Source organism: Drosophila grimshawi, unplaced genomic scaffold (genome assembly GCF_018153295.1).
Source record: "Drosophila grimshawi isolate 15287-2541.00 unplaced genomic scaffold, ASM1815329v1 contig_1367, whole genome shotgun sequence".
Lineage (NCBI taxonomy): Eukaryota > Metazoa > Arthropoda > Insecta > Diptera > Drosophilidae > Drosophila > Drosophila grimshawi.
This window is the reverse complement of record NW_025062889.1, coordinates 13,901,246-13,925,992: the sequence shown is the minus strand read 5'-3', so window position 1 is coordinate 13,925,992 and position 24,747 is coordinate 13,901,246. Positions and strand designations below refer to the sequence as shown.

The 24,747-nt window shown below is 40.8% G+C and overlaps 1 protein-coding gene across 1 annotated transcript in view; it reads right to left on the bottom strand.

The window, feature by feature from the left end:
- Window positions 1–24,747, bottom strand: part of LOC6560801 — a 37,233-nt gene that overhangs the window by 8,617 nt on the left and 3,869 nt on the right. The window contains exon 3 of the mRNA XM_032743594.2: window positions 9,091–9,930. Within this exon, the coding sequence (XP_032599485.1) occupies window positions 9,091–9,930 (840 nt within the window). The remainder of the gene's footprint in view (window positions 1–9,090; window positions 9,931–24,747) is intronic.

The following is a 24,747-nucleotide window of genomic DNA, read 5'->3' as shown; positions in this document are numbered from 1 at the left end:
ACAACACGTGCCACAGTTGGTCAAGTGCGCTACAGCCAGCCAGCTACTACTGTGTGTGTGTGTGAGTGTGCTGGTTAACAAACCAAACACACTCACACATACACACACACACACACACACATACATATATAGAGATGGATAGAGCGAGGGAGAGAGATAGGGGACAGCTGGAACGCATCAAAGTTCGTGCTGTAATTGTATAGCTCGAAAAGAGCTTCAAATTGTCTGCTTGGCTGTTACCAACTTGACTTGACTTGACTTGACGTGGCCAATACTATTAGGGCGTAAATCGAAACCAGTAGATTCCATTTATTACAGACTCTAGCTAAAAAGTAGCTAATGCCAGTTGCGTGTCCTTGATGAAAGGCAGATGACAGAATAATAGCCAGAGCCACCTGAAGCAACTGAGATTCAAAGCGTTTCCTACTGATAGACGTCTAAAACTGCAATCACTTGGCAAAGCAAGTCAAGAAAATTAAGAGCAATGAGAAATTAAGAAGAACAAATGCAATCGACTTTCATTTCTAAAACAAGTGGATACTCAATTGGTTTCCAAAGGATTTCAAAGCTCAACAAAGCCCTTAATCAATCAGATCATGATGCGCAAAGTAAGCGTGTTTTTCTGAAATTAGCTCTGCTATTATTTTTAAAGTTCAACCTAAAATGGATTCATTCTTTGGAAATTATAGGTAAACTTTATGCTTATCCACAAAATTAGGTAAATTCCAGCAAGCAGTTGCCATATTTCCTCCACTTTAATATGAAACATTTTGTGAATTATTCTAAGATTTGCTTAAATATTTTCCACTGCCTTACTTGTTGTCCATGTAGGTGTACAATTAAACATTTAACATCATTTGACAGCGACAACTTTGTGCACATTTGCGTTAAATACGTGCCATAAAATACGAAATTGTTGCTACAACTTTGTCTGTGTGTACCGCCAAGGGGCAGCTACAACAGCAGCACCAGCAGCAGCAGCAACAGAGATATGCGCCACAAAGGGCTATTAACTGGGCCAAGCGCATTGTTGCTAAAACCACAGACCAGTTTTAATAGGGATGAGAGAGCCACAAGATGGTTGACCCGATCTGACTAAAGGGTATCTGAGATGCGTTCAGCTCAGTGCAAAGGCCACGTAAATCAGGCAGAAAAAGTGCGATAAGCCACATTCATAACAATTCATTACGGCATTGCTAGGCAGCAATCGAATTGTTGTGGCAGTCAAGCGCAATTGATTTGCATTTACTGTTGAGTTGCAAGGCGGCAACAAGAACAACGCTCAAATTTTAATTAAGCTGGCATGCAACAGAGAGACAGAGAGAGAGAGAGAGAGAGAGAGATAGAGTCTGAAATATCATCAGCTGCATAATTGAAATGCCACATTAATGTTGCAGGCAACAGCATTGAAATGAGGCTCAGATTCACAGTTGCTGCTACAGCCAACATATGTGTTCCAACTGCACACAACACGCTCCAAACATCCTCTCTCTCTCTCACTTTCTGTCTCTCCATGTCAGTGATGCGTGCCCCGCAACTGTGTTTAAAGCTGGGCGCCACAGCCTGAGGCATAGCTCGCACATTGTCAAATCGCAGACGCCTTCACCGTCAGCCGTCAGCCGTCCTCGTTGTCCTTGTCGTCCTCATCGCTACACACAATGGCGTCGCATGCAAGGGAAACGCGCAGACAAACAAGGAGCTGCCATGGGGCTGTAGGGGGTAGGAGTGCGGTTGTGGGTGCGGCTATCAGTAGCGCCTGACTGATTCAGACAGCCGGACGGAAACTGCAAAATAAACTAAACACTGCATTTATGCAAATAAATAGAAATGTGTGCGATATATGTAAATAGATGATACATATATGGCATAACAAAGGGAAAAATTCCATTGTGAAAAAGATGAAGACACATTTATGACTAGAGCAGAGAATAAACAGACCGTTGAGCAGAGGAAAAACTATTGAACTATTAAGCTTATGATAAATGGTGCCAGACCAATACAAATAATAGATTCTTGAACACTTTTTGATATATTATAGATATATAGTTTTACAGATTGCTTTAAATATTAAAATTGTGTGATTAGCTGCAATGTAAGCTTATATATAATACATACACATGCAGTGTTGTGATTATTAAAGAGTGATTAGATTCAATGTTCATTTAATTTATGCAGATTTGGGAATGGATTTTAGTTTGGGTTGGTTCGATCCATTTCCCTGCAGCTGATACTCATCAATGGCGTGTGAGTCATTCACAACTCATTACATGCACGCACACACTCAAAGCTAGGCAGACAAAACCAAAAGTATGAATGACACTAATACGCAGTTACAGTTACGCACACACACACACACACAGAGACACACAGACACAGACACGGGGCAGACACAGATAGGCAGACAAACAGACAGAGAGACACATATGACGTCAGCCTATGCATAAGATAGACAACAACAACAACAACAACAACGACTACAACAACTACAACAATAACAACAATAACAGCCAGTGAAAGCATTTAAACTTCAAGTGAGGGACAACAACAAAGGCGTCAACGATGGAGACAATCGCCGGCACTTGAGTGTTTCGCCAGTAATTCGTTTGCCTTTGTTGCTGTAATCGCTACAGCACTTCACCACTTCACCAGCCCACCACTCCCCCCCCTTAACGTAGTCAACAGTTAACTGTGTTTTCTACCCATTTCCACCATCTCCGCATTTAACCATTTTTGGGTTCATTCCGGGTTGTTCTGCCAAAGTTCGTTTCAGTTTGGTTCGGTTTGGTTTTCACTTTTCCAACTGTTCACTCGCTTTGTCCTTTTGTCTCGCCTCTCATTATATAAGGCAAAAGACAGCAAACGAGAGAGATGCACACAAAATGAGGCAAACAGAGAGAGAGAGAGAACGGGAGAGAAAGTGAGAGAGACAGAGAGAGAGAGAGCGAGCTTGAGCGAGAGCGTAAATTTAAATAAATGCTTTGAAGCACACTAAAAGTGATTTATGTTTGTCGATTGTGGATTACGAACATGTTTTCCAAAACATTTTTCATATTGTCCCAGCTTGAGTGTGGCTGTGTGTGTGTGTGTGTGTGTGTGTGAGAAAGTGTGTTTGTGTGTGTGATTGCGTTACTGCTGCTGCGTTGACTGACAAGTCTTTGTACAAACAGCAGCAGCAGCAGCAGCGATGGCGGCGTCGGCGGCGGCAGCAGCTGCCTGAAACACTTTGGTTTAGCTACCCTTTGCCCCAGCTGCCCAGCAGCAAAGCAAAGCATGAAAAATGCCCTGAAATTAACATTACTCTGAAGCTAATTAATTGCAACTTCTCGTCGAACGCTTTTGTATTTAGTTAGGCCTTCAAAGATGAGCCGAATGCTGAAGATTAGCTTTTCACAGCTCTCATGACAAGTCACTAAAAGTACACAGTTTTTGTATGCATAAAATACACACTAAATTGACATTTTTTTAATCTATTATTTTAGTTTAAAATTTGTAATTATTTTATTGAATAGCTTCAGGCATTTTAGGCTTACAAACTTATGTGTCGCTATTAACCCCTATCATTAGCTTTCTTATCTATTAACTCGATTCACATTCCCATTGTATCACATTTCGTTCCAGCTGGGCTATGTGTCTGTATGTCTGCCTGTCCGCCAGTCCCTGTGTCTCCTTTGTCTGTGAGTCCTGTTCATCAGGTTTCGTTTTATTGATTAATCGTCTGGTGGTGCTCCGGCTGCGGCTGTGGCTGCTGCTGCTGCTGCTGTTGTTGTTGTTGGTGATGGTGTTGTTGTTGCTGTTGCTGTTGCCATTGCTGCTGTTTCACATTAGCAGCATTTGCTGCACTGCGCCATAACTAACAAAGTCTTTTGTCTATTTTCATTCTCATTCACGTTCCCCTGGCCCTCGTCCATGGCCAATGCTCATTTCCATTGTTGTTGTGTTTGCTAATGCTTATTCGCATTCGCATTCGCATTCGCATTTTTATTTTCATTTGCATGCGACCAGTGGCAGTGGCGGCAACGGAAGCGGCCCACGCAATGTATACGCAATTTAGCTGCTTGTCGCCTTGTCGAACAGAGATCTAATGTTCCATTCCCATACCGTTACCCATTCCCAATCCCATTCCCATTCTCATTCTCATGCTCGTTTCCAATCCCATTGCCATTTCCATTCAGTAAACGTGCCGAGCGTCGCCCACGCAAAAGTCGATAAATTATTAGATTGTAAATAAAGCGAACGAAGACACACTGAAAGTATACGAGGGAGGAGTGCGGGGTATCTGGGTAAAAGGTAGCAGCAACTGCTGATGCTGATGCTGATGTTGATGGCAAAAAACTGGCGTAAAAGAAAAAGATTATTGGGAACCGCAGCAAAGTTTTCCTTCGCCTTTAGGCAGCCGGCGCACATGTGTCCAAAAACCACAGAGAAAAAAAAAGAATGAAAAAGAAGCTGAAGCATTGAAAAACACACTAGATAGGCTGGCAGGCAGCGCGGGGGGGCGCAGAGTGCAGAGGTAAAGCTTTACAAAACGGCAATAGTTGTGGACTTGTGTGGGTGTGTGTGTGTGCGTCAGCTGTCGCCTGTTCTGGACAACAACATCAACGACAAGAGCCTAAGCAATATTCATGTTTATATGAGTGTGTGTGCGCGTGTGTGTGTGTGTGAATGTGTGTGTGTGTGCATGTGTGTGGATATAAGTGAGAATGCGTGTAAAGTGTGTGTAATCAATCATTTATGAAATTACGCTACTTCCGCTTTTGACAATTTTCCTTTCAACGCCCCCAAAAACCCTGCAACGCCCACACACCTCCCACCCACACCCAAACCACCATCCTCAACACACCAACCCCAACCACTAACGCCTCACAACGTATCAGCGATGACGTAAGTGTCTTTGTAATACGTAAAATGCAAATTCACACACATGCCCAGGACGTGTGTGCGTGTGTGTGTGTGTGTCTCAAAATCTTCGATGAGGAATAGATTATGATGATGCCCAGCAACAAAATGCGATAAAAAGAATAAAGTTTTGGGCTAGAAATAAATATAAAAAAAGAAGAGACCACACGCAACGGCAGTTGAGAAAGTGTTAAAAGAGGCTTTGAAGTGGGGCAGGTATACAAACATATACATATATACAAACAAATATATATATATATATATATATAGCCTTGAACCCACTCGTTTGAACTCAAGTTAAGAATGAATGTACAAACAGGAGAGCTTAAAAAGAATCTGCTTTAGTGAAAAACTTTTGGAAAATGAACCGAACCATTTACAAGAAACGATAAACGGAACTAGTGTCACAGGAAACCATGTGACAATGTCATAACAAAGGTGCTAGCAATATAAAAACGAATGTAAGATCAAATTTTGTGAAAATGAATGGATTCGAGCTAGCCTGTTTTAGCTATAAAAACTGATGGAAATAAAACTCTTGCTTTGATTAGATTTCTATTTAACGAAACTAGCGAAACAAATTGTAATTGTAATAAAATATGCAAAAATAAAAAAAAAACAATTATTTGAATAATATTTGCTACACAAAACAAGTCCTCGTTGAACATTCACATTTGAAAATTGTTCGTTTGCTGTTAGCCCAAAAGGAAGATAGACAAATTTTTTAATTTTAATTGTGCTTTTGAGCATAGTTCTGACATTCCTACCAAATATCATTTACTTGGTTAAAAAAAAAAAAAAAACATGTGAGATAAAACCTTGAAAGGAATTCGACAGTGGAAAACAAAACATGCACATAACTTTTAATTCAATTGGGCTGCCAAAATAGTTTTGCTAATGTACCAACCCTTAAAAGTTTCAACGCCCCTTAGTAACCAGCTGCGGCCCCAAAGGTATGCAATATGAAATTAATGTGTGGCTTGGGTGTTTTTCTGGCTTGGCCCAAGCAACGCTTTAGCCAGCTTCTGTGCCCATCAACTAATTTGCGTTTGTTTGACCATCAAAAGACTCGTAACCCAAATATGAAAACGGGTAAGAGGTGTGCTACTCTGTCTGTGTGTGAGTTTGAGTGTGTGTGGGTGGGTGTGGGTGTTCGCTGCCACTCTGTTGACTGTTTCAGTCCCTGCGGTTCGGCCACAATGTCAGCCAAGAGTCCTTTTGACTAATTAGACGACTTGCGGTGAACGTAATCATAAATACACACAGCTGTAATTATGATATGAGGCCGACAAGCAACAACAACAACAACAACAACAACATCAACATCGATAAGACACATATATGTGTATGTAATTGTGTATGTAGGCAACTGACTAAGCTGTCGAGTTAATTAATTTAAAACTGGCCGAAACTGCAGAGCCTCAAGGAGGCCTACAAGCTCGCGTCTCGGCCATGTGCAAAGCTGACTGGAAGCCAAAATGCGAGGGCTGTAGTCGAAACACTTTTTTTTATATTATTTATATTGTTGTACTTTCTACTTTTTTCTAGACGCTCTTCGGGTTTTCTTTTTGGAAGCTGTGACAGGCGCTGAATGTGGAGCAGTGGCGCAGAGCGCGCGCAGTTAATAATTTCAAAAACTAGCGACTGGAAAAGTCGAAGGCACAGCTTTTTTTGAATCACTTTGCAAAACAGCATTAAAGTATACTTTAACTACAGAAGCTGGTCAGATTAATCAAAATCAAAACATTACAATAAATTGTATTTATTTATTTATTTTTTGCTTCAGTAATATTGGCAGTCGCTAAAAGTGGGCACAAAAAAATTGCCATGGCAAACTTATATAAACTGCGGAAAAATTGCAGAACAGAAAAGTGTTTCGTGTCATGTGAGAGCGGCGCTGAATAGCGAAGAGACACTGAGAGCGAGAGTGAGAGCGAGAGAGAATGTAGGAGAGAATCGTTAGTAATATTAAGCAGCTGACTGCGTGCTCTCTCCCTCTCTCTCTCTCTCTCTCTCTCTCTCTCTGTCTCTCGCTTCCTGTCGCTCTCTCGTTTTCTTGCTCTCTTTTCATCACCTGATTTCCACAGCAGACGCGTTTCGAACTAGAAACATGTTAAGGCTGCTACTCCTGCTGTAAGGCCCAATAGGGGAGGGGGTGTGTGGTTGGGGGGCATAGGGTGGCAGGGTGTTAGTTGCGTGTCTGCAGCAGGTTCCACCCGCAGGCTGATAGCCTGCTGCCGTTGTTGATGTTGTTCTTGTTGTTGCTCTTATTGTGCAGGCATTTAAATGTGTGCCAGCCGCACACACACCGGGCGTATGCGTAATTTAAATTTAAATTCGTGTGTGTGTGTGTGTGTGTGTGTGTGTATTGGTAAGTTGTTGTTGCTACTGCTGCTGTTGCTGTTGCTGCTTAGCTAGCTGCCTCAAGTTTTACTTAATCAGCAACGCAATTCACATTCGCTTGCAACTTGTTTTTTAGACTCGGCCCCATTCACGAGTTTGTTTTCTATTTTCATTTTCATTTCTTTTTTGCCCGAGCAAAGCTTTTCCTTTTATGCCCCTGTTGCCCGTTTGCTGTTCAGTTGTGGCGCTCATTAGCGGTCGCATTGTCACGCAGCCCCTGAACAAGCGCCACCCTCCTACCAACCCAACCCTCGGCATGAGCAGTGCACATTGACATCGTTATAACAACTGCAGCAGTTGGTCAGCTGCTTGTTGAAAGTTGTTTAAAGGCTCGCAGCAAATAATTGGCAATTACACGCACACACACAGGGCAATGGCCATCAAATATGCAGTCAAATGTTTGCACAGACATTGAAATATGTGACAGCAGCAGCAGCAGCAGCAGCAGCATCAGCAGCAGCATAAGCAGCAGCAGCAGCTTTACAGTTGCCACAGTTGTCAGTTGGCGACCTCTAAGTGCCACAAATTAACCGCAACGCGTTGCTTTTTCACTTACCCAAACACCCTCCACCCGTCGCTGCACCCCTCTTTGAGCTCTCATCGCTGATAATTACGCGCAGAAATATAAAACCCAAGGGCCGAGGGCTGAACGGGAGGAAGGGAGGGTTTTTCACTTTTTGGACGACTGCTGTGCGCGGATTTCTGAAGTGGGCGCAGCTGCTGCTGCTGCTGTTGCTGCTGCTGTCGCTGGACTTGGGACTTGGGATGCAAAGGCACGCCTCATTCCGCTAGTTTAAAGCAGTCGCGAGAGGCGACATCAATAATTAATGAGCAGCTAAAAATGTCACGCAGCGTTGTTGCCGCACGGAAGTGTTGCGGACCAAGCTAGGATTTAGCTTTAGCTGAGAGTGTACACTGGGCAAAATTGAGCAATAACAGCAACAACAACAAAAACAAGAACAGCAACCAGGACCATTAGCTTGTTATATCCAATGAATAGCAGAGAGCAGTAGAGCAGTGGCGTTAGCTACCATTGCTTATAGTCCGGCTTATTAAATTTGGTAAGGGGTTTCTCAAATAATTAAGCCAATTAAATTTAGTTTGCTATTTTGGAAGAATATCTAAATCCATGAGGAAACGACAATTGCAGATGAGTGAGAAAATCAAGCAAAGTTCCAGAAAGTCAGCTAATTACTAAAAAGAATTATTAACCACATATATCTTAACGCAAAAATTGCTTGATCTTAAGTCAGCCCAAATAGCTGCATATATTTATAGGGTAGTAAACAGTTGAATACTCGATACTCGCAACACTTTCGCTTGTTTTCATTTGTCTTGTAGGGTTGCGGCTATGGCGTTTGGGGCTTTCGGCTTGGGGCATGGCATATTTTGGGGTTAACGGGCTGAATTTAAATGAGAGGTTGAGTTGAGTTGAGTTGCGTTGCGCTGCGCTCTGCTGTGGCAAGGGTTGCCCACCCATTGCCCAGTATTTAATTAAAGCATGATGTAATGCGAGCGCGTGTCAAGTGAATACGGAGACAGAGGCAGAGGGAGAGACAGAGACAGAGAGTGAGAGTGAGACGCAGAAGAAATCGCAAGAGCTCTAGAGATTTGAGTGCAGAATAACTTGCAATTACTCTGCTGAGACAGTCGAAACAATCGAAAGTAAGAGAGAAAGTCAGAGAACAATTAAATACTCTAGATAAAAATGGAATCGCGAGAGTGTAACAGACACTCTCAAATTAAAATTATCTTTCCATTATACAACCAATAAATATTGCTACGACTTACCTTGCAGTCATCGCACTGATTGACCAGCGAATACACCTGTCGGCAATCGAAGCGAAAGAGTATCTCGGCCAGTTCGCAGGTGATGCGATTTGCCAGCGCATCCACATCGAGCAGATCGCTGAGCAGGCGAATGCAGTCATTGCGATCGGAGAGTGTTGCATTCAGCGCCAGTGTGTGCAACGCACTGAACACGCTACGCTCACAGCAATGGCGCAGGCGCAGTGTGCGCAAACGCGCCAGCAGCTGTCCAGGCGACCGCAGGCCGCACAAATGCTGTGGACTCGTCTCGGCCGCATCGCCCAGGTAATCAAGGCACTGTTGTTGTTGCTGCTGTGGTGGTTGTTGCTGTTTCTGTTGCTGTTGCTGTTGCTGTTGTTCGTTGGCACTATGTTGCTCTTGTGTCTGCAGATGACTGTAGAGCAACGTTGGCATTGACTGATCCTCCAGCTCATCCACATCATTGCTGCTGGCCGTGGCTGACAGCGTGGAAGACTCGGGCAGGCCATCCTGCTCGGTTGTTGCTGCTGCTGCTGCTGCTGCTACTGCAGGCTCCGTTGGTGCATTGGCAACAACATCTTGCATCTCCCATTGCCTATCGCGTCGCACTCTAGACATGGCCTTATAGTTATTGTTGCTGTTGCTGTTGCTGTGGCTTAAACGCGTATGCGGCGACTTATAGTTAATCGTATTTGCATTTATGAAATACTTGAGTTTATTATCGGTGCGCGCCTCAGCGCTGCTATCCGTCGGCTGCTGCTCGGCACAGGAACGCGGACAGATTGGCGGGCCAGGTCCCTCATCGACCCAGGCCATGGGCAGTGTGCCAGCCGAGCACTGACCCTGAAAATGAATAGAAGTAAAAACGGGCATGTTAATAAAAAGTTATGAATGCAATATTATCTATTCATTTTATATTAATATCTGTAGACCTGACAGCAATCTAATGCGTAAGATGCTTGACTCATATCCCGTCGAGCTAATAAAAACCAATGATGTTCCTTAATTAAATCCACATAACAAACGAGAAGATAATGTTTTTCATTATATTTTAACTATCATTTGCTGCCAGTAGAAATAAAATGAACAAGAAGTATTAATTCCTAATTGAATTCATTTTATGCTATTGAATGTTTTTTTTATGAAAAAGGAATATATTTAAAATGCAATTGATGGCTAAAATATCAACCAAAGCGTAAACAAATAAACCATCCATTAAAACTATAAGCGAATTATATCAAGCGATTTAACACCAAGCAGAGATACATACATTCTAGGCCAAAACTGGCAAACAATTTAAACTATTTAATCTGTTTAATAAAGCGTTAATGCATTGTATTATTTGAAAACTAAGCAGGCAAATGCAATGTACACACACCACACAGAGAGAGAGAGAGAGAGAGAGAGAGAGAGAGAGAGAGAGAGTTGGAATATGTGATGCAAGGCAACGGGGTAGAAAACAAAAAGTACTCTGGTATATTGAAAAAGTTTTGTGCAGCTACTAACAACAACAAGCGGGAAAGTCATAAAATAAAACAACATCAAGCAGAAGAAATAGAAGAAGAACAAGTAAAATAGAAGCCAAACAACGAAACAAGCAGCAAGCAGCAAGCAGCAACAAGAACAAGAACAAAAACAAAAGAACATCGACAACAAAAAACAACAATGGCCATGAGTGCATAAAAAGCTGATGTTTTTCGTTATTAAAATGACCGCACTTCGTTGGAATTTTCCACATTTTCACATGCCCCGCCATTAAATTCGAGCAGCAGCGTAGCGCAACAACAAAAAATAATCGTAGCACACTTTATGGCGGCACCGTATCAATAGAAACAGCTATGCGAAGCCGTTGGCCAATCGTTGTTTATAGCACTCACATGGCGGGTTATTAAAGCTTTAAGCGCAAATATATTAAAAACAAAATAAATACATATATATCTCGAATGCGAAAAAGGGCCACAAAACTGAAAACAAGCAGTTCCAATTCAACTAAACCATACCCAAAGCAACAGATATCTATCACGATAAGGTTTAAAAAATCAAAAAACATCAGTAAAAGTTGCACTTCAAATACACTAAAAAAAACAACACTTAAGAATTGTGTATAACTTCGTTGAATCTTATCCGATTTTGATGAAACTCTTGCAGTTAATCCATAATTTGTCAATGTACATTTCATATCAATTGAAAGACTCTGCGTATAAAATTATGGCTTTTATTGCTGTCTAAATTTGAATTCTCTAATTCTCATAGTCTCTGATATCACGCACAAAACCCTTACACACTTTTAATAGCTATAAAGAGGGCAGAAAGTACATAATGAAGCCAATTTCATCCAATAACTGAACAAGAGCAGATAGCAGCCAGTAAACTACAAAAGCTAATCAAATGTGGCAACTAAATACCAATTAAATTCACATGAAAAGTGAACTAGAAACTGCAGCAGAATGCCACTAAACTGAATCACAAAACAGAAATCGAAATCGAAATCGAAATCAGAAACATATCTCAAAGCAAAGCAAGCAGCACACACATATGGAGCAAAGTTAAATGTGCAAATTGCATTACAAGGCACATCAATATTGCATGTCACACGACTTGTGTGCGGTGTGCGTTTTTGCGAACTGTTGAACTTTGTCTGGCTGTGCATACTACTGTGTGTGTGTGTGTGTGTGTGTGAGTGTGTGTTTGTGTGTGTGTGTGTGTGAGTGTGTCTGTGAGTGTGTGTGTGACTGTTTTTCTGTGAGAAAGAGAAAGAAATGTGCAACATTTAACGAAACATAATAACTCAATTGTCTGGGCTCTCACAACTGTTTTATCCAGGGCAATAACAATAAGTTGGATGCCTTAGTTCAGCGGAACGCACGCAACCTTTATATGCACATACATATATGTATAAGTTAGGTTACACACGAATTCACATTCGGATTTGCATAAATGTGTATCACATAGGGAGTAAAAATGAAAAATCATACAATGTACAATAACATGTACAGCAAAATTGTGGAAGTTACACAGCAACGCACTAAGAGATTCCCTTTAGAGATATAAGAAGTATTTCACAAGTGATTGAAATAAATAGATATATATTTAAATATATATTGTATTAAGCTCTTAGTCGAATAAGAGCCTAAAATCAAAAGTAATCATTTAACCAACTGACAACACATTTAGAAAAGAATATAACTTGTTCTTGTACAAACATTGTTAAAATCCGACAAAAGTTGAGAGTACTTGAATAGTACTTAATTAAGTACAATTGTTTTCATTAAAAAAATGGCTTTAATGTTCTTTCTAAAAGCACTCTAGTTCTTTAATCTAACCTGATATCATTTTAAAATTAATCATTTTGGTTATTTAGACTTTTGAGTGTTTGTTCGGGGTTCAAGAACTTTGGTTCGCATTTGAATAAAACACGATTCTTTTTTGAAGAACAAACCGAGCTGTTGACCGTACCTAACAATAAATCAGCAACTCTTTGCTTACTTTAGTAAAGGGTATAAGCAAACAAAGACACACACACACAAAGACACACACACCCACACACACACATATATGCATATATACAGACAAAGTGGGAAGCACGTGTACACGGTGCCATTGTTGATTTAATGGCAGACCAGCTGCGGCCCAGTGCACAACAATGCGACCCATCCAGCTGCCGTCCAAGGTTTGAGTTGGGGTTACAAAATGGGCACTGGGTTAGGGGTCGAGGGTCGGGTTGTGTATTGGTGGTGTGGGGGTGTGGTGTCGGGTTTGCTGTGTGGCTGGGTTAACGGCAGCTAACGGACAATACAAGACAGCAACAAGATAAATTCTTGAATGCGCAACAGCGAAATAAGAAATTACAGAATGAACTGCCATTACAATTTGTAAAACGGTGTACAGGGGACCCCCCTCCCCACTCCACATCTACAACCCATCTACCCGACCCCCCGACCAGCCCATGCCACTCGAGCGCCGCGCTGATTAGTTGCGCTCATTTCAGTCCGATGGCTGTTCAAACAGTTTGAAAATGCAAAATAAATGCAAAGTTTTGCAAAACTTTTCCCAGCTTTTGGTTAATGCAAAATTCAAGAGAAAAATATGAAAAGTTTTCGCTGCTTCGCTGTTGCCGGTTAGTGAAGGGGTTGATTGGGGCTGGATGGAGGATTGGCTAACTAGCTCGTGATATAAAATAAACTTCGAACTGTAACCCAAGCTGGCCAACACTTAATTATGCCAAATTGTTTTTCAGAGTTTGGGCAAGAGCGCGTCTCACCTGCAGGTCAAATCCTATGCTGAGCCACAGACTACATGAGAAATTCCCAACAAAATAATAACTTTTAATTATAAAGTCGGTTAAGGACGATGAAGAATGGGTATTTCAACCGAGTTGAATGCAAGTTTCTGCGGAAATTATGTCTGCTTAAGATTTATCAGGAAATGTGTGCAAGGAGTAGACATAAAAATAAATTACTTTTTATCTTGCAGAGTCCAGCTACGAGTATTTCATTAATGTCGGTCTATAGATTACAACAACTTGAGAAATGGAGAAAGGGCTTACGTACATGCCTTAGACAGGATAGGAGAATGGGTTGTCCTGCAAAGTATATAGAATTGAACATATATGTTTTTCTACAACTATTTCCATACAATATAGAAATATTTATAACTTTGTACGATTATACAGAAACAAATGATTTTTAGAAAGCATCTTATACAAAATATTCTATAACAAAAATAGAGAGATATTATGAGAACAATTTATATTAGTTTATGTTTGTATATACCAAAAACAAATGAACGCCTTTATATATGTATGTGATATAGCTCAGCTCCATCAACGCTTACTCCGAGCTGTCCTGGGTCAAATGCGGACTGCGGCCAGAGGCGACGGATAGCATCCAATCCAGCTGACAACTCATTGTCAGAGGAAGGAAAAAGTGGGAGAGTGGGTGGAGGAGAAGACCTGGCTTGTGTTGGGCTTATTGGACGAGAGGCTTTCAGCTTGCAACATGCAGAGGCAGGCTACGCAGACAAAAGCCTCATTGCCACAAAGGACATTTAACTAGCTAGACATTTAACTGTATGTGTGTGTGTGTGTCTGCTTTTAGGCATAATGCATACACTCCATTATGCGAGAGCTTTGTCTAAGGTTTGCTGTGTGTGAGTGTTATATTTTTGTGTGATTAGAGGCAAGACGCAAGGCACAAGACAAGTTGTTGTTGCAACAATAAACAGCTTAAGCTCGCCAGCTTAATGACAACTTGCATAACACAGCAACAAATTTTAGTGAACGAGACAAAATGTTTGCCTATGCACTGTATTCTATATTCTGTCCACAGACCCATGAATGTTTTAGTTTTTGGCCAACTCATTGTTGCAGAGGCAGCAGCAGCAGCAGAATTGTTGCAATTTCAATTGCCCAAATCTACGACGCTGAATATTTCATGCCAAACACTTTCGAATTTCATTTCATTTTCACCCTCTCGCTCTCGCTGCAGCTCTGTGTGTCGGCTGAATGGGTCGCATGTGTAATGCAGCATGTGGCATGTGGATTTTCAATTGTTGCTCCGGCAACTCTTGGCAGCAGCCAACTGCAATTTGGCATCTGGCAAGTGACAAGCGGCAAACAGATTATTAGCATAATTGCTCTTAAAACGCTTTGAGCCGTTTGTTATTCCAGTTTTTTTTTTTTTGTTAGCTCAAGGCGTATTTTAATTCGGTTTTTCCACAAAATAAAAAAACTTTGAAGCTTTTCCAAATGCATTATGCATTATGCTGTCAGCAAATCAACAGCTCGCAGTTATGTTAATTTTTTGGTTTTCGTGGAGTGCAAAAACAGTTGAATATAAATTTCCTGTCTAATGCAGTAAGCTATTAGGCCTGTCTGGGCACCACTTTAAAGGATTTTTTCATTTGATTCGCAAACATTTTTAGCTGCACAAAGTTTATAATACGTCCACATCCACTTTATATGAAATCAACAAGCGTATCAAGCAGGGGATTCCATTTTAGGCTATTCCAAAAACTTATGCTCTATAAATTTCACAAAATTTACAGCTGTTTTTGAAGAGCACACAAATATTTGGCAAAACAATTAAAATGCGCTAAAAGAGAAACGAAGCAGAAAACAGAAGAGTAAAAAAAATAAAACCGTACAAACCCAGTCAAAACATGGCAGGGGCAACTGTCAGAGCCAAAAGAGGAAGCAACCAAAAGTGCACTTGAGCTAAACACCAACAGCAGCAGCAACAACAACAACAACAACAGCTGCAGCAACAGCAACAACAACAACAACATCAACAACGGCAGCGGAACCGACAACACTTTAAATGTTACAGCTTAACCTCGACAGGCAATTCAAACAATGCGAGTGTGTATGTATGTATGTATGCATGCGTGTGTGTGTGTGTGTGTCAAATTTCAACGCTTGTCAACAATGGTGCAAGAAAAATGCAAGTGCAAAACAACAACAACAGCAACAACAACAAGAGCAACAGCAGCAGCAACGTCAACAACAGCAACAGCAGCATGGAATATGTCGCAAGCAGCACTCAAATATCCAAATGCAATGCCAGAGTGTGTGTGTTGTGTGTATGCGAGTGTGTTTGCATGGCAGAAGCGTAAAAAAGTGACAGCTCACACAGACACACACACACACACAGATACACACATAGCAATAGATGCCGCAGGGGAGCAGGTCAGCAACAGAAAAAGAGAGGGGGGCAGGGGTAGACTAGATTTAGGACTAGCCCGGCTTAGGCTGTGTGTGGGTGTTCATATGTTAGGCCTGCGTTTAATTGTTTGTCACTTGACGTGCCGCGATATGCACAGGCACATGAGTATCAAGCTCGCATCACCTACCCTACCCGGAACCCCTTACCTCAAACCATCACTATTTATGCCCCTTGGCAGCAATTTCACCTTGATTTTGTTGTTGTTTGCCCGTTGCCGCTTGCCTTTGTTGTCACAAATCATAAACATGGCCCCATGACTTATTATGCTCCCACCTCCCGTCCGCCTCCGCCTGCCCCAGCACTTATTTAGTTGCATGCTACGCGGTCATTTTGCATTGTGTTACCTCGACTGCTGTCAATTTGCACGCAGTATTCATAAATGCAACTACTACAAATACTACACAAACACACGCCCAAAGTTATGCAACATGTTTTTCGTTAAAGTAACATCAGATAAGATAGGAATTAATCTAACTAGATAGATATAGATATATAGATAACTAGATTTAAAAAATTCATTTATAGTTAAAGCTTTATTTCGAAGAATTTTAATTCATGATTTAAGTTCAAATAACTTCAACCACATGCGATTCATCAGCTTTTACCTTAATTTGACATATTATTTACGTTGTTCATATCTTAATAAGATGAGATATGGAAAGACGATATACATTTATTAGTGATTATTAACAGCCGAAACCTAAATCGGTGTTTTCTTTCCATTTGTGAAAAATGGATATTAATGTTATTTTTGTGCCACTTTCATCTAGTGGCATTTGCAAGTTGTCAAGAGATATTATTACGTCTGTCAATGGGAATTACTTCACGTGCTGACGCTCCTCCTGCATTGGCTGTGTTCCGTGCAAATTAGCATGCGTTGAGGGCGTAATCACGAAATCACATTGCGAGCAACGCCAGCCAGGAGAATTACAGTGCTGCGTGCATAATTCAGTGAGTGCTCCCCAAGGTGTCATAAAACCTCCAAATGGGACAAATCATTTCAATGTTTCCACCACACACACGAAAACAACAAAATGTTAACACACGCACAGCTGACGTAATTGTCGAATGCCCTCAAAGCGGAAAAAATATAATTCTCAAATATTACAAAGGTTAAAGCTGACAGCATTATTAATGGATATATATATTGGTGTGTTGTGTTTTAAGGTTGAACTTTGCTTTTTGCTTGCCAATTTCAACACTTGCAACAATATTTCTATTCAGATTTTCTGTCTTAAAGAACTCGCTAGCTAAAAAAAATTCCACTATGCATGCCAGTGTGAAATCTGACTAAATAATTTCGCAACGCTTGTCAACACTAAGCCACACAGTGTTAGAGAACGCTAGATATTTGTATTGAGTAGGGGAGAGTCGGCATATGTTTTTATTAAAATGCAGCAGAAAATGGAAAATTATGCATAAATCAAATATATTATCAGACCAGAAGCAGAGGGGCGTGAAACCGTTTTAATCATATTTGAACAGAGCAAGTATTTATCATTCATTATTTATGCATATATCAATCTATATTACCGTAAGACCCCATTAATGGACAAACAAGCGCCACGAAAAACTGAAAGCGGAAAGCCGCGCCCCAATATCGAAACGCCGAATTATGCCAGAGCAAGGCCAAAGCCCGAGCCGCTAGTGTGTGTTTGTCCATGTGTGTGTGGGTGTGAATGGGTGGCATGAGGCATGTGGCAACGCACCTGTCCATCAACGTGAATGATACTCGTATATTCGCATTTGTTTGTTCTACTCGTGGCTGCAAATTGAAAGGCTCGCTTGGACAGTTACAACAACAACAACAATAACAACAACAACAATGTTGATGATAATAATAACAATAATAACCAGAGGCAAGTGGGTAACTTTGCGCCTGTCGTTATGCCACACAATTTTATCAACATTAATTTGTCCAACATTTACCGGCACTCGTTCTCTTTCATATGTATATATATATATATATATTTATATGTATTTGTATTTACGAGTATTTGTCGCTGTGCCTAATGGCAATACAATGGCATTAATTTTATGAAATGAGTTGCAAACAGTTGTGGACAGCTCTGCGGTTCTCGTATACAATAGCTCCCATTACAGTTTAGACATTAAAGAGTCGACGACTCTTTCAATTACAATTCTCGAACTCGTCACTCCACACATTTTGTTGATTGTTTTCCAGTCACACATTATTGTTTAGACGACTCGTTGCATTGTACTTGGTTCAACTCGCTACTACTCAATGTGTTTAAGGCTAAATCTCATCCAATAACCCTATACTCTTCATTGGTCACTCGTCAGAATTTGTTGAGTGTTTTCCAGTCAGACGTTATTGTTTGGACGCCTTCACCCTATCCCGTTTAACACCTCTTCCTGACTCGTTACTCTTCACTCGTCACTTTGTTCTCGATCGTTTAGCAGGCTCTCGTTATTATTTACAGATTATCTTCTTGGCCATCAAAATGTCTGTGGATTATTTAGTAGCCGACTCGTTCACTCGCTACTTTTTAGTCCATATTCATTATCCATGTCAAGACAAGAGGCTTCGTGAGCTGCAACTTGCCGTTCTCTATACGGTAAGCCTCAATGTAGGCCATTCCTCATTGCCTCTAGTTGCATTTCCACATTTGTGTCCGCCGGTGAACTCGAAATGAAATTCTACAGCTGAATTTCATTTGCAACTTTTCATCAATGCTCATTGAATAATTTACGCTCCCAACTCGAGAGAGTGAGAAGGAGGAAAAAAAAGAAAAGCAAACGAATTTGGCTTCCGCCTTCTGGCACCGGGGAAATGGGGATCGGGATGAATAGCGCTCCACTTAAGCAGGTCCCACGGCAATTTACGTGCCGAGCAACGAGCTTCAGCTGGTTCAGAATGCCTTTTACCCCGTGCCAAAGAGCGTCCCGCACATAATTGCATTAATTTATATGGTCGGGGGTTGGCTGGATGTGGACTTAGGATCTGACGGGGCAAGGAACGTGCACGGACTCGAACTACGTTTAATGTAATGGTTTTTATGTGTGTGTCTGTATGTATGTGTTTGTATGACTGCATGACTATTTGTGAAGCACTCTTTGCGGCACTCTGAAAATCCTTAATCAATGCATATATCATGCCACAAATCGTGGCAGCAGTCAGCCCGATGCCTCCAGCTGTCGACGGCTGACCCGATCAGTCTTTCTCGCATGCCACCAAGAAAGTTGACTGAAACCAGCTGTCGCATGCAAATTGCAAATGCAAATTATCTGTAATTAACGGCTGTGGCCGCAACGAAAGTTGCCGCATTGTCGAAAGAAAGAGAGAGAAAGAGAGAGAGAGACGGCTGGATAGGCAGGAGGCAGGAGTTGAGTCCTGTAGGCAGGACTAACAGGCAACAAGACGCGCTGCAAACTGCCTACTCTACTAATCCCAGCTAATTAGTCGAGCAACTAATTGAACACCGTGTACTTAATGTGCTGGCAGTTTATGCTGACATTAAAGAAGAATCGACTTCAGGTGCAAGTTGGTCATGATTACGAATACATCTAATGCAGATACTATATTGAACGTACAACCAGCTGAAGAGACTTCAGAACACATTCTGGAAGATGGCCCGGCAATAAGCAGACTGCGACTCTCTCAGATAGGCACCTGCACACTAAATACTAATGAAATCTGAGCTCTAAGAAGAAGTTGCCAGATCAAGAACTATAGCTCAATTACAAGCAAGAGGCACAACCGACCTTTGGGGTCGCCGTACACAGTATCTACAGCAATAATAATAATATCTTTTAGAAGAATAAATATAAATAAAGATATTCTTCACTACAAACATATTATTATTTAATTATTTAATGTGCAGATAATATCCTAGTGTATAAATTGAATTGCATTGATTAGAATGTTAGTAAAGACTACAAATATAGTTTATGCCTTCGGCTGTTACTTAATTATTATCTGCAAACATTTAAGTAGAAGAAGATCTGGGAAGCTCAAAATATATATGATTGTGAAATGCTCTGATGTAGAAAATGGTGAATTATGTCATAGAATTAAGTAATTGCTATTTCAGTTCGAAATTTCCAAATATATTTTTGGCTATTTTATTCAGAACTCATTTGATTGCCTGCAGTCTGCAGCACTTTGTTTGCTATTGCTGATTTGAGTAGCATTTAATTTTCATTGTGTAAGATATATGCAATTTTGTTGTGCAATTTAATTTCAAATTGCACATAAACAAAATCAATGTTGCAATTCTCAATCACAGAAGCAGTTTGTGGAGTTGAATGGGGCACAAAAATGAATTGACAGTCAGACATATAGACAGAAAGACAGATAACATAAAGGCAGCTTCAATTGCTGGTAACAGTCGAAATGAGAAGGATATGCCTATGAATTTCTTATGGCAACCTGAAGCACTTTACTTGTTTCTGGTATCGACGAAGGACATGCGCCACACACAATGCCCACAACTGCACAATATGCTTATATATAAATATATATATACATATTTTTTATATATATATGTATATATATATATATTTGTGTGTGTTGGTCCCAGCACTCAGAAAAAATCACCCTGAATTCCAGAAAGTTTTTCCGGTTTGAACAATAATATCTTCATTTTTGAGTCGTTGCCTTAAGTCAACAATAAATATTAAAAAAAAACCTCTGATTTAAAAATTATCTTGCTGAATTTCATATTTGCAGGTCGGTATTTTTTTTTTTTGAGTGTAATTGTGCTGGTTGCTTGTTACAGAGTGTCAGGATGTTTGCTTGAGATGGCCGCGACAGGCGCATTGGGCCATTTAGCCCCGCTTGGCCAGCAAGGCAAGGCGCATTCAATCAGTGTTATTGCAGGCTGTCCAAATCCCTGGCGGCCACAAGTTTCATAGCTTCTCGCAACGATTTCCCTCCATTCAAGTGGCGGAGCAGCGCTAGCTTTTCCTCGTATTCGTAGTCATAGTCGTCGTCATCAAAACCAGAGCGGAAATTTATGACAGCGCTCGCATTCAACTGCAATTTGGCTTGTCTGTCTGGCATTTGGCATTGGGATTGAGTTACTCTTCCCGCAGCTCTTCATGTATGTGTGTGTGTGTGTGTGTGTGTGTGTATATGTGCCTGTGTTGGCAGTGAAATGATGTAATCATATTGCACATGGCAGCAGTTGCTGTGGCTGTTGCTGTTGCTGTTGCTGATGTTCTTGCTGCGTTTTGCCTGCTTACAAAATAATTGATTTTGTGTGCACATCCTTGACACAAATAAACACTGTACATAAACACCCACACATACACACACACACACACACACGTACGCACACACACACACACACACAGAAACTGTGAAAATTTAACTGGAAGCTCTAGTAAATTTGATTTAAATGCAACAAAGCAATGGTTTTTAATTGAATTTGTAAAGCTGCACAAAATGGCCATGTAAAATATATATAAATATTGCAACTGTTGAATTGTGTTTTGTTTTCTGTTGCGTTGTATTTTGTTGTTTTGTGTTCAGTTAATCCAATAGAAAATAGCTGGCTGGCACACTATTCTATAAGATGAGCAATGGACACAAAGCTTCGTCGATTTGTTTGCCAACACACACATAGCAAGCCACTTGCAACAACTCGTTGCTCCCCGGACCCCGATCCCGAACCAGCTGCCCCATTTGGCTTCCCAGTCTCGTTTTCGATGCCATAAATGTTTGTGCAGAAATTCAGTTTCCACTCGACTATGAAACGTGCAAAACAACATAAAAAAAAACAGCATATACACTCTGAAAAAAAGTTAATAGAGAATTACCATACTTTGAGCGCCAATAGCAGCTTAGCATATTTTTTAGGCCGTGCATTTTCAGAATGGAAAGTTGTGTTCTTCTAAAAAGCAAAGTAATCTTGAAAAACTCGAATTTCTGATGCTGTTAACGATTATTTTTATTTAAATTTTTCTTGAATAAAGTTATGTAAATTTAGCAATTAATTCGAAAAACAAACTTACTAATTTTGTGGGTGATTAGTTGGATTTTCCTAGTTTCATTAGTGTAACAAAAAAAATATATAAAACTTAAACCTTGCAAAAAACTCATATTTTAGTATTATTTATTGACTTGAAGTAATAATTTTGATCTGTTTTTCTTGAATACATAATCCGAAATATGACAATTATTTCTTATGTTATAATGTACTCATTTTAAGCGCTATTTTCCCTTCTAACTTGTAGTTTAGTTCTTTAAGTGTAGCAAAACAGGCCATAACGCACAGCACACAACCAAAAAGGCCACGCCATGAATTGCAGGAGCAAAAAGAGGGGGATCCGAAGAAGGGGCAAATGGAGCAGGTGAAGGCAGAAATGTAGATGTACTAGCTTGGAACTGAGGCATACTTGACTGGCACTCATGTCATGTGCTGAGTGCATGCATATGTAGCAGTTAGCAAGAGCAGGCGGCAGGCAGGCAGGCAGGCAGGCAGCAGGCAGCAGGCTGGCAGCATAAGCCATGTGCACAATAAACCCACCTAGCACTTGACGACAGGCATCAACACATCAACAGGCCGCGAAGCCCAAGCTGAAGCTAAAGCTAAACCAAAAGCTTTTGCCGATTGCGATGGCGATGGCGATGTCGATGTCGAGATGCCGATGTCGAGATGCCGATGTGGAGAGAACGAGGCCTCATCAGAAATTCCGTTCATTTCGCACTTGTATTCCCAATGAGCTGACAGCTGGCTTGTGAGCGTGTGTGTGAGTAAAAGAGCAATAGTTGCTTAGCCTTCGATTTGGCTAACTAAATCGTAACTAATTCACAGATATGGCTAATTGACACTGGCCTTCGAGCTTCGCTTTGCCTTGCGTTGCTTAACATTTTAGAAATCACTCAGTCAAGTTGTCAAGTTTAATTGACTGCCAGTTGCACAACTGATGCTCTCTCTCTCTCTCTCTCTCTCTTTCTCTCTCTCTCTCTCTCTCTCTCTCTCTATCCCTCATTGCACCATGCCACTGCCAATAAGGATTGGAAACTTGGTTTTAGTCCCATCAGTATCAGCAGCGTATATCAAATGCTCTCATTTGGAAGGCCACAACGCAACCATATTTGGTATTTTAATTAAAGTTGCCACAATTTGTTGCAAAAATACGAGAGTACCAGAATATGAAAATATGATAATCACAGCATACATAAATGCAAACCAAACACCAAAGCGAGCCTGTTGAGAACAACTCTTTACGAGTGCTTCTTAGGTATGTAAATTATTATTAACGAGGGCTGTTCGGTAAGTTACATATTCCACGAAATTCTATACAAAGGCAGATTCAGCTCTAATAAATGTCCTTAAGCTCACAATATATTCTTTGCTTGAGACTTTTTATTCTGCAATTATTATTGAATAAAATATGTTGCCTTTTTACTGTCCATTTTCATTCTCATTTGATATTGGAATTTGCAATTTGTCATTTTAGAATGAAATGTTTGCAAATGAAAAGTGGTGCCAGGTTCTGTTTATGTCTTAATTAAACAACAAATAGTACGCAGCATGATAAAGACACTTATCAACTAGAACCGGACAACAGATTGTTAGCAATGATGGCTACTAAAGTTGTTGTACATTTAAATGGAATGGTTGACTTGATTGTTTAATTGCCGCTGGCCGCAAATAATCAAACAACTAACCAAAGCAAACAGGTCAACAAGCTGAGCAACTGGCCAGGTGGGGGTAAGGAAGGGGAGGTGTGGAGGACTTCAGTGATTAAAAATCAATAAGGGCACGTGAGTCTCTGGAAAGAAATTGAAGAGCAAGTAACAGCAACAAGAACAACTAATGGCTAACTAATTGGCATTGAAAGTCGCCCTCTGTCAGATAAATAGAACAACTACGAGTATGTCATTCCAAACACTTTAATTGTTTTTGTTGGGGTTCGTTCATCCGGCCAGCACACAACTACCAAGTTGGCCAAACCCGCAATGTAGCAATGGCCAAAACTCGCCTCGGGCCGATGCAATCGCAATCAAAAGGCCATTGAGAAATGGCACCAAATTGAATTAGATTTGCATAAGAAAACAGGGAAAACGACAACGAAAACAAAAACGACATGCGACAAACGACAAACGTTGACGATGACGATGACGATGGTGATGGCGGCTGTTAATAAATATTAAAATTTTGAATTATACTTGGCAGCCCAATGAGAATCTTATGCGAGCTGGTATAAAAAAAAAGAACGAAAGAAAGAAAAAACGGAAGAAAGAAAAATCCACCCAAGGCATCCATTTTGTGGTCGAACTGAAAGTGGCCGGGGTGTTGAGTGGAAGACGGGAGAGGGTAGTCGCTGTAGTGGTGTTTGTAGGTGTGGTCGCACATTTTGGCAACGTTTCAAAAGTCGGCCACTGATTTGAAGAGCGCTCACACAAAGCCAAGAACCAACAACAAAAATACAAAGAATAATCTAAAGAAAAGCGAAAAAAAAAATATTGTAATGAAAAAAGTAAGAAATAAAATGACAACGAATTGAAAGTTTTGGTCGTTTTCTTCGGATTTCGTGTTTTTTTTTGTCGCCTGACACAATTACCAGAGCCATTTTCGTTGATTTGTAACACGTTGCAGGCTGATGATGATGAAGATGATGATAACGATGATTTTGATGGGGCGATGATGACGTGCAACTTGGCTGTCGGTGGAGGAAAGTGGAACTTGAGTGGCCCCAAGATGTGGCGCAATTGTCACACAAACACTTTGCATGCACAATCAGAGAATGAACGAAAAGAACGAAAGAAAAAGAGAGCTCTCCTTGCGATTGAGAGTGGCAGCCCCCCATTCGCCAACCGCCATTCCGCCATTCCCTTGCCCCACTCCACAACAGATGGCTCGTTCAGCTGCCGCTGCTATTCAACTTGAGGAACACTAGTAATAAAAGTATATGGAAAACTTGTCGCTTAACGCGTTGAAGCCAATTGGCAGTTGCAGCTGCT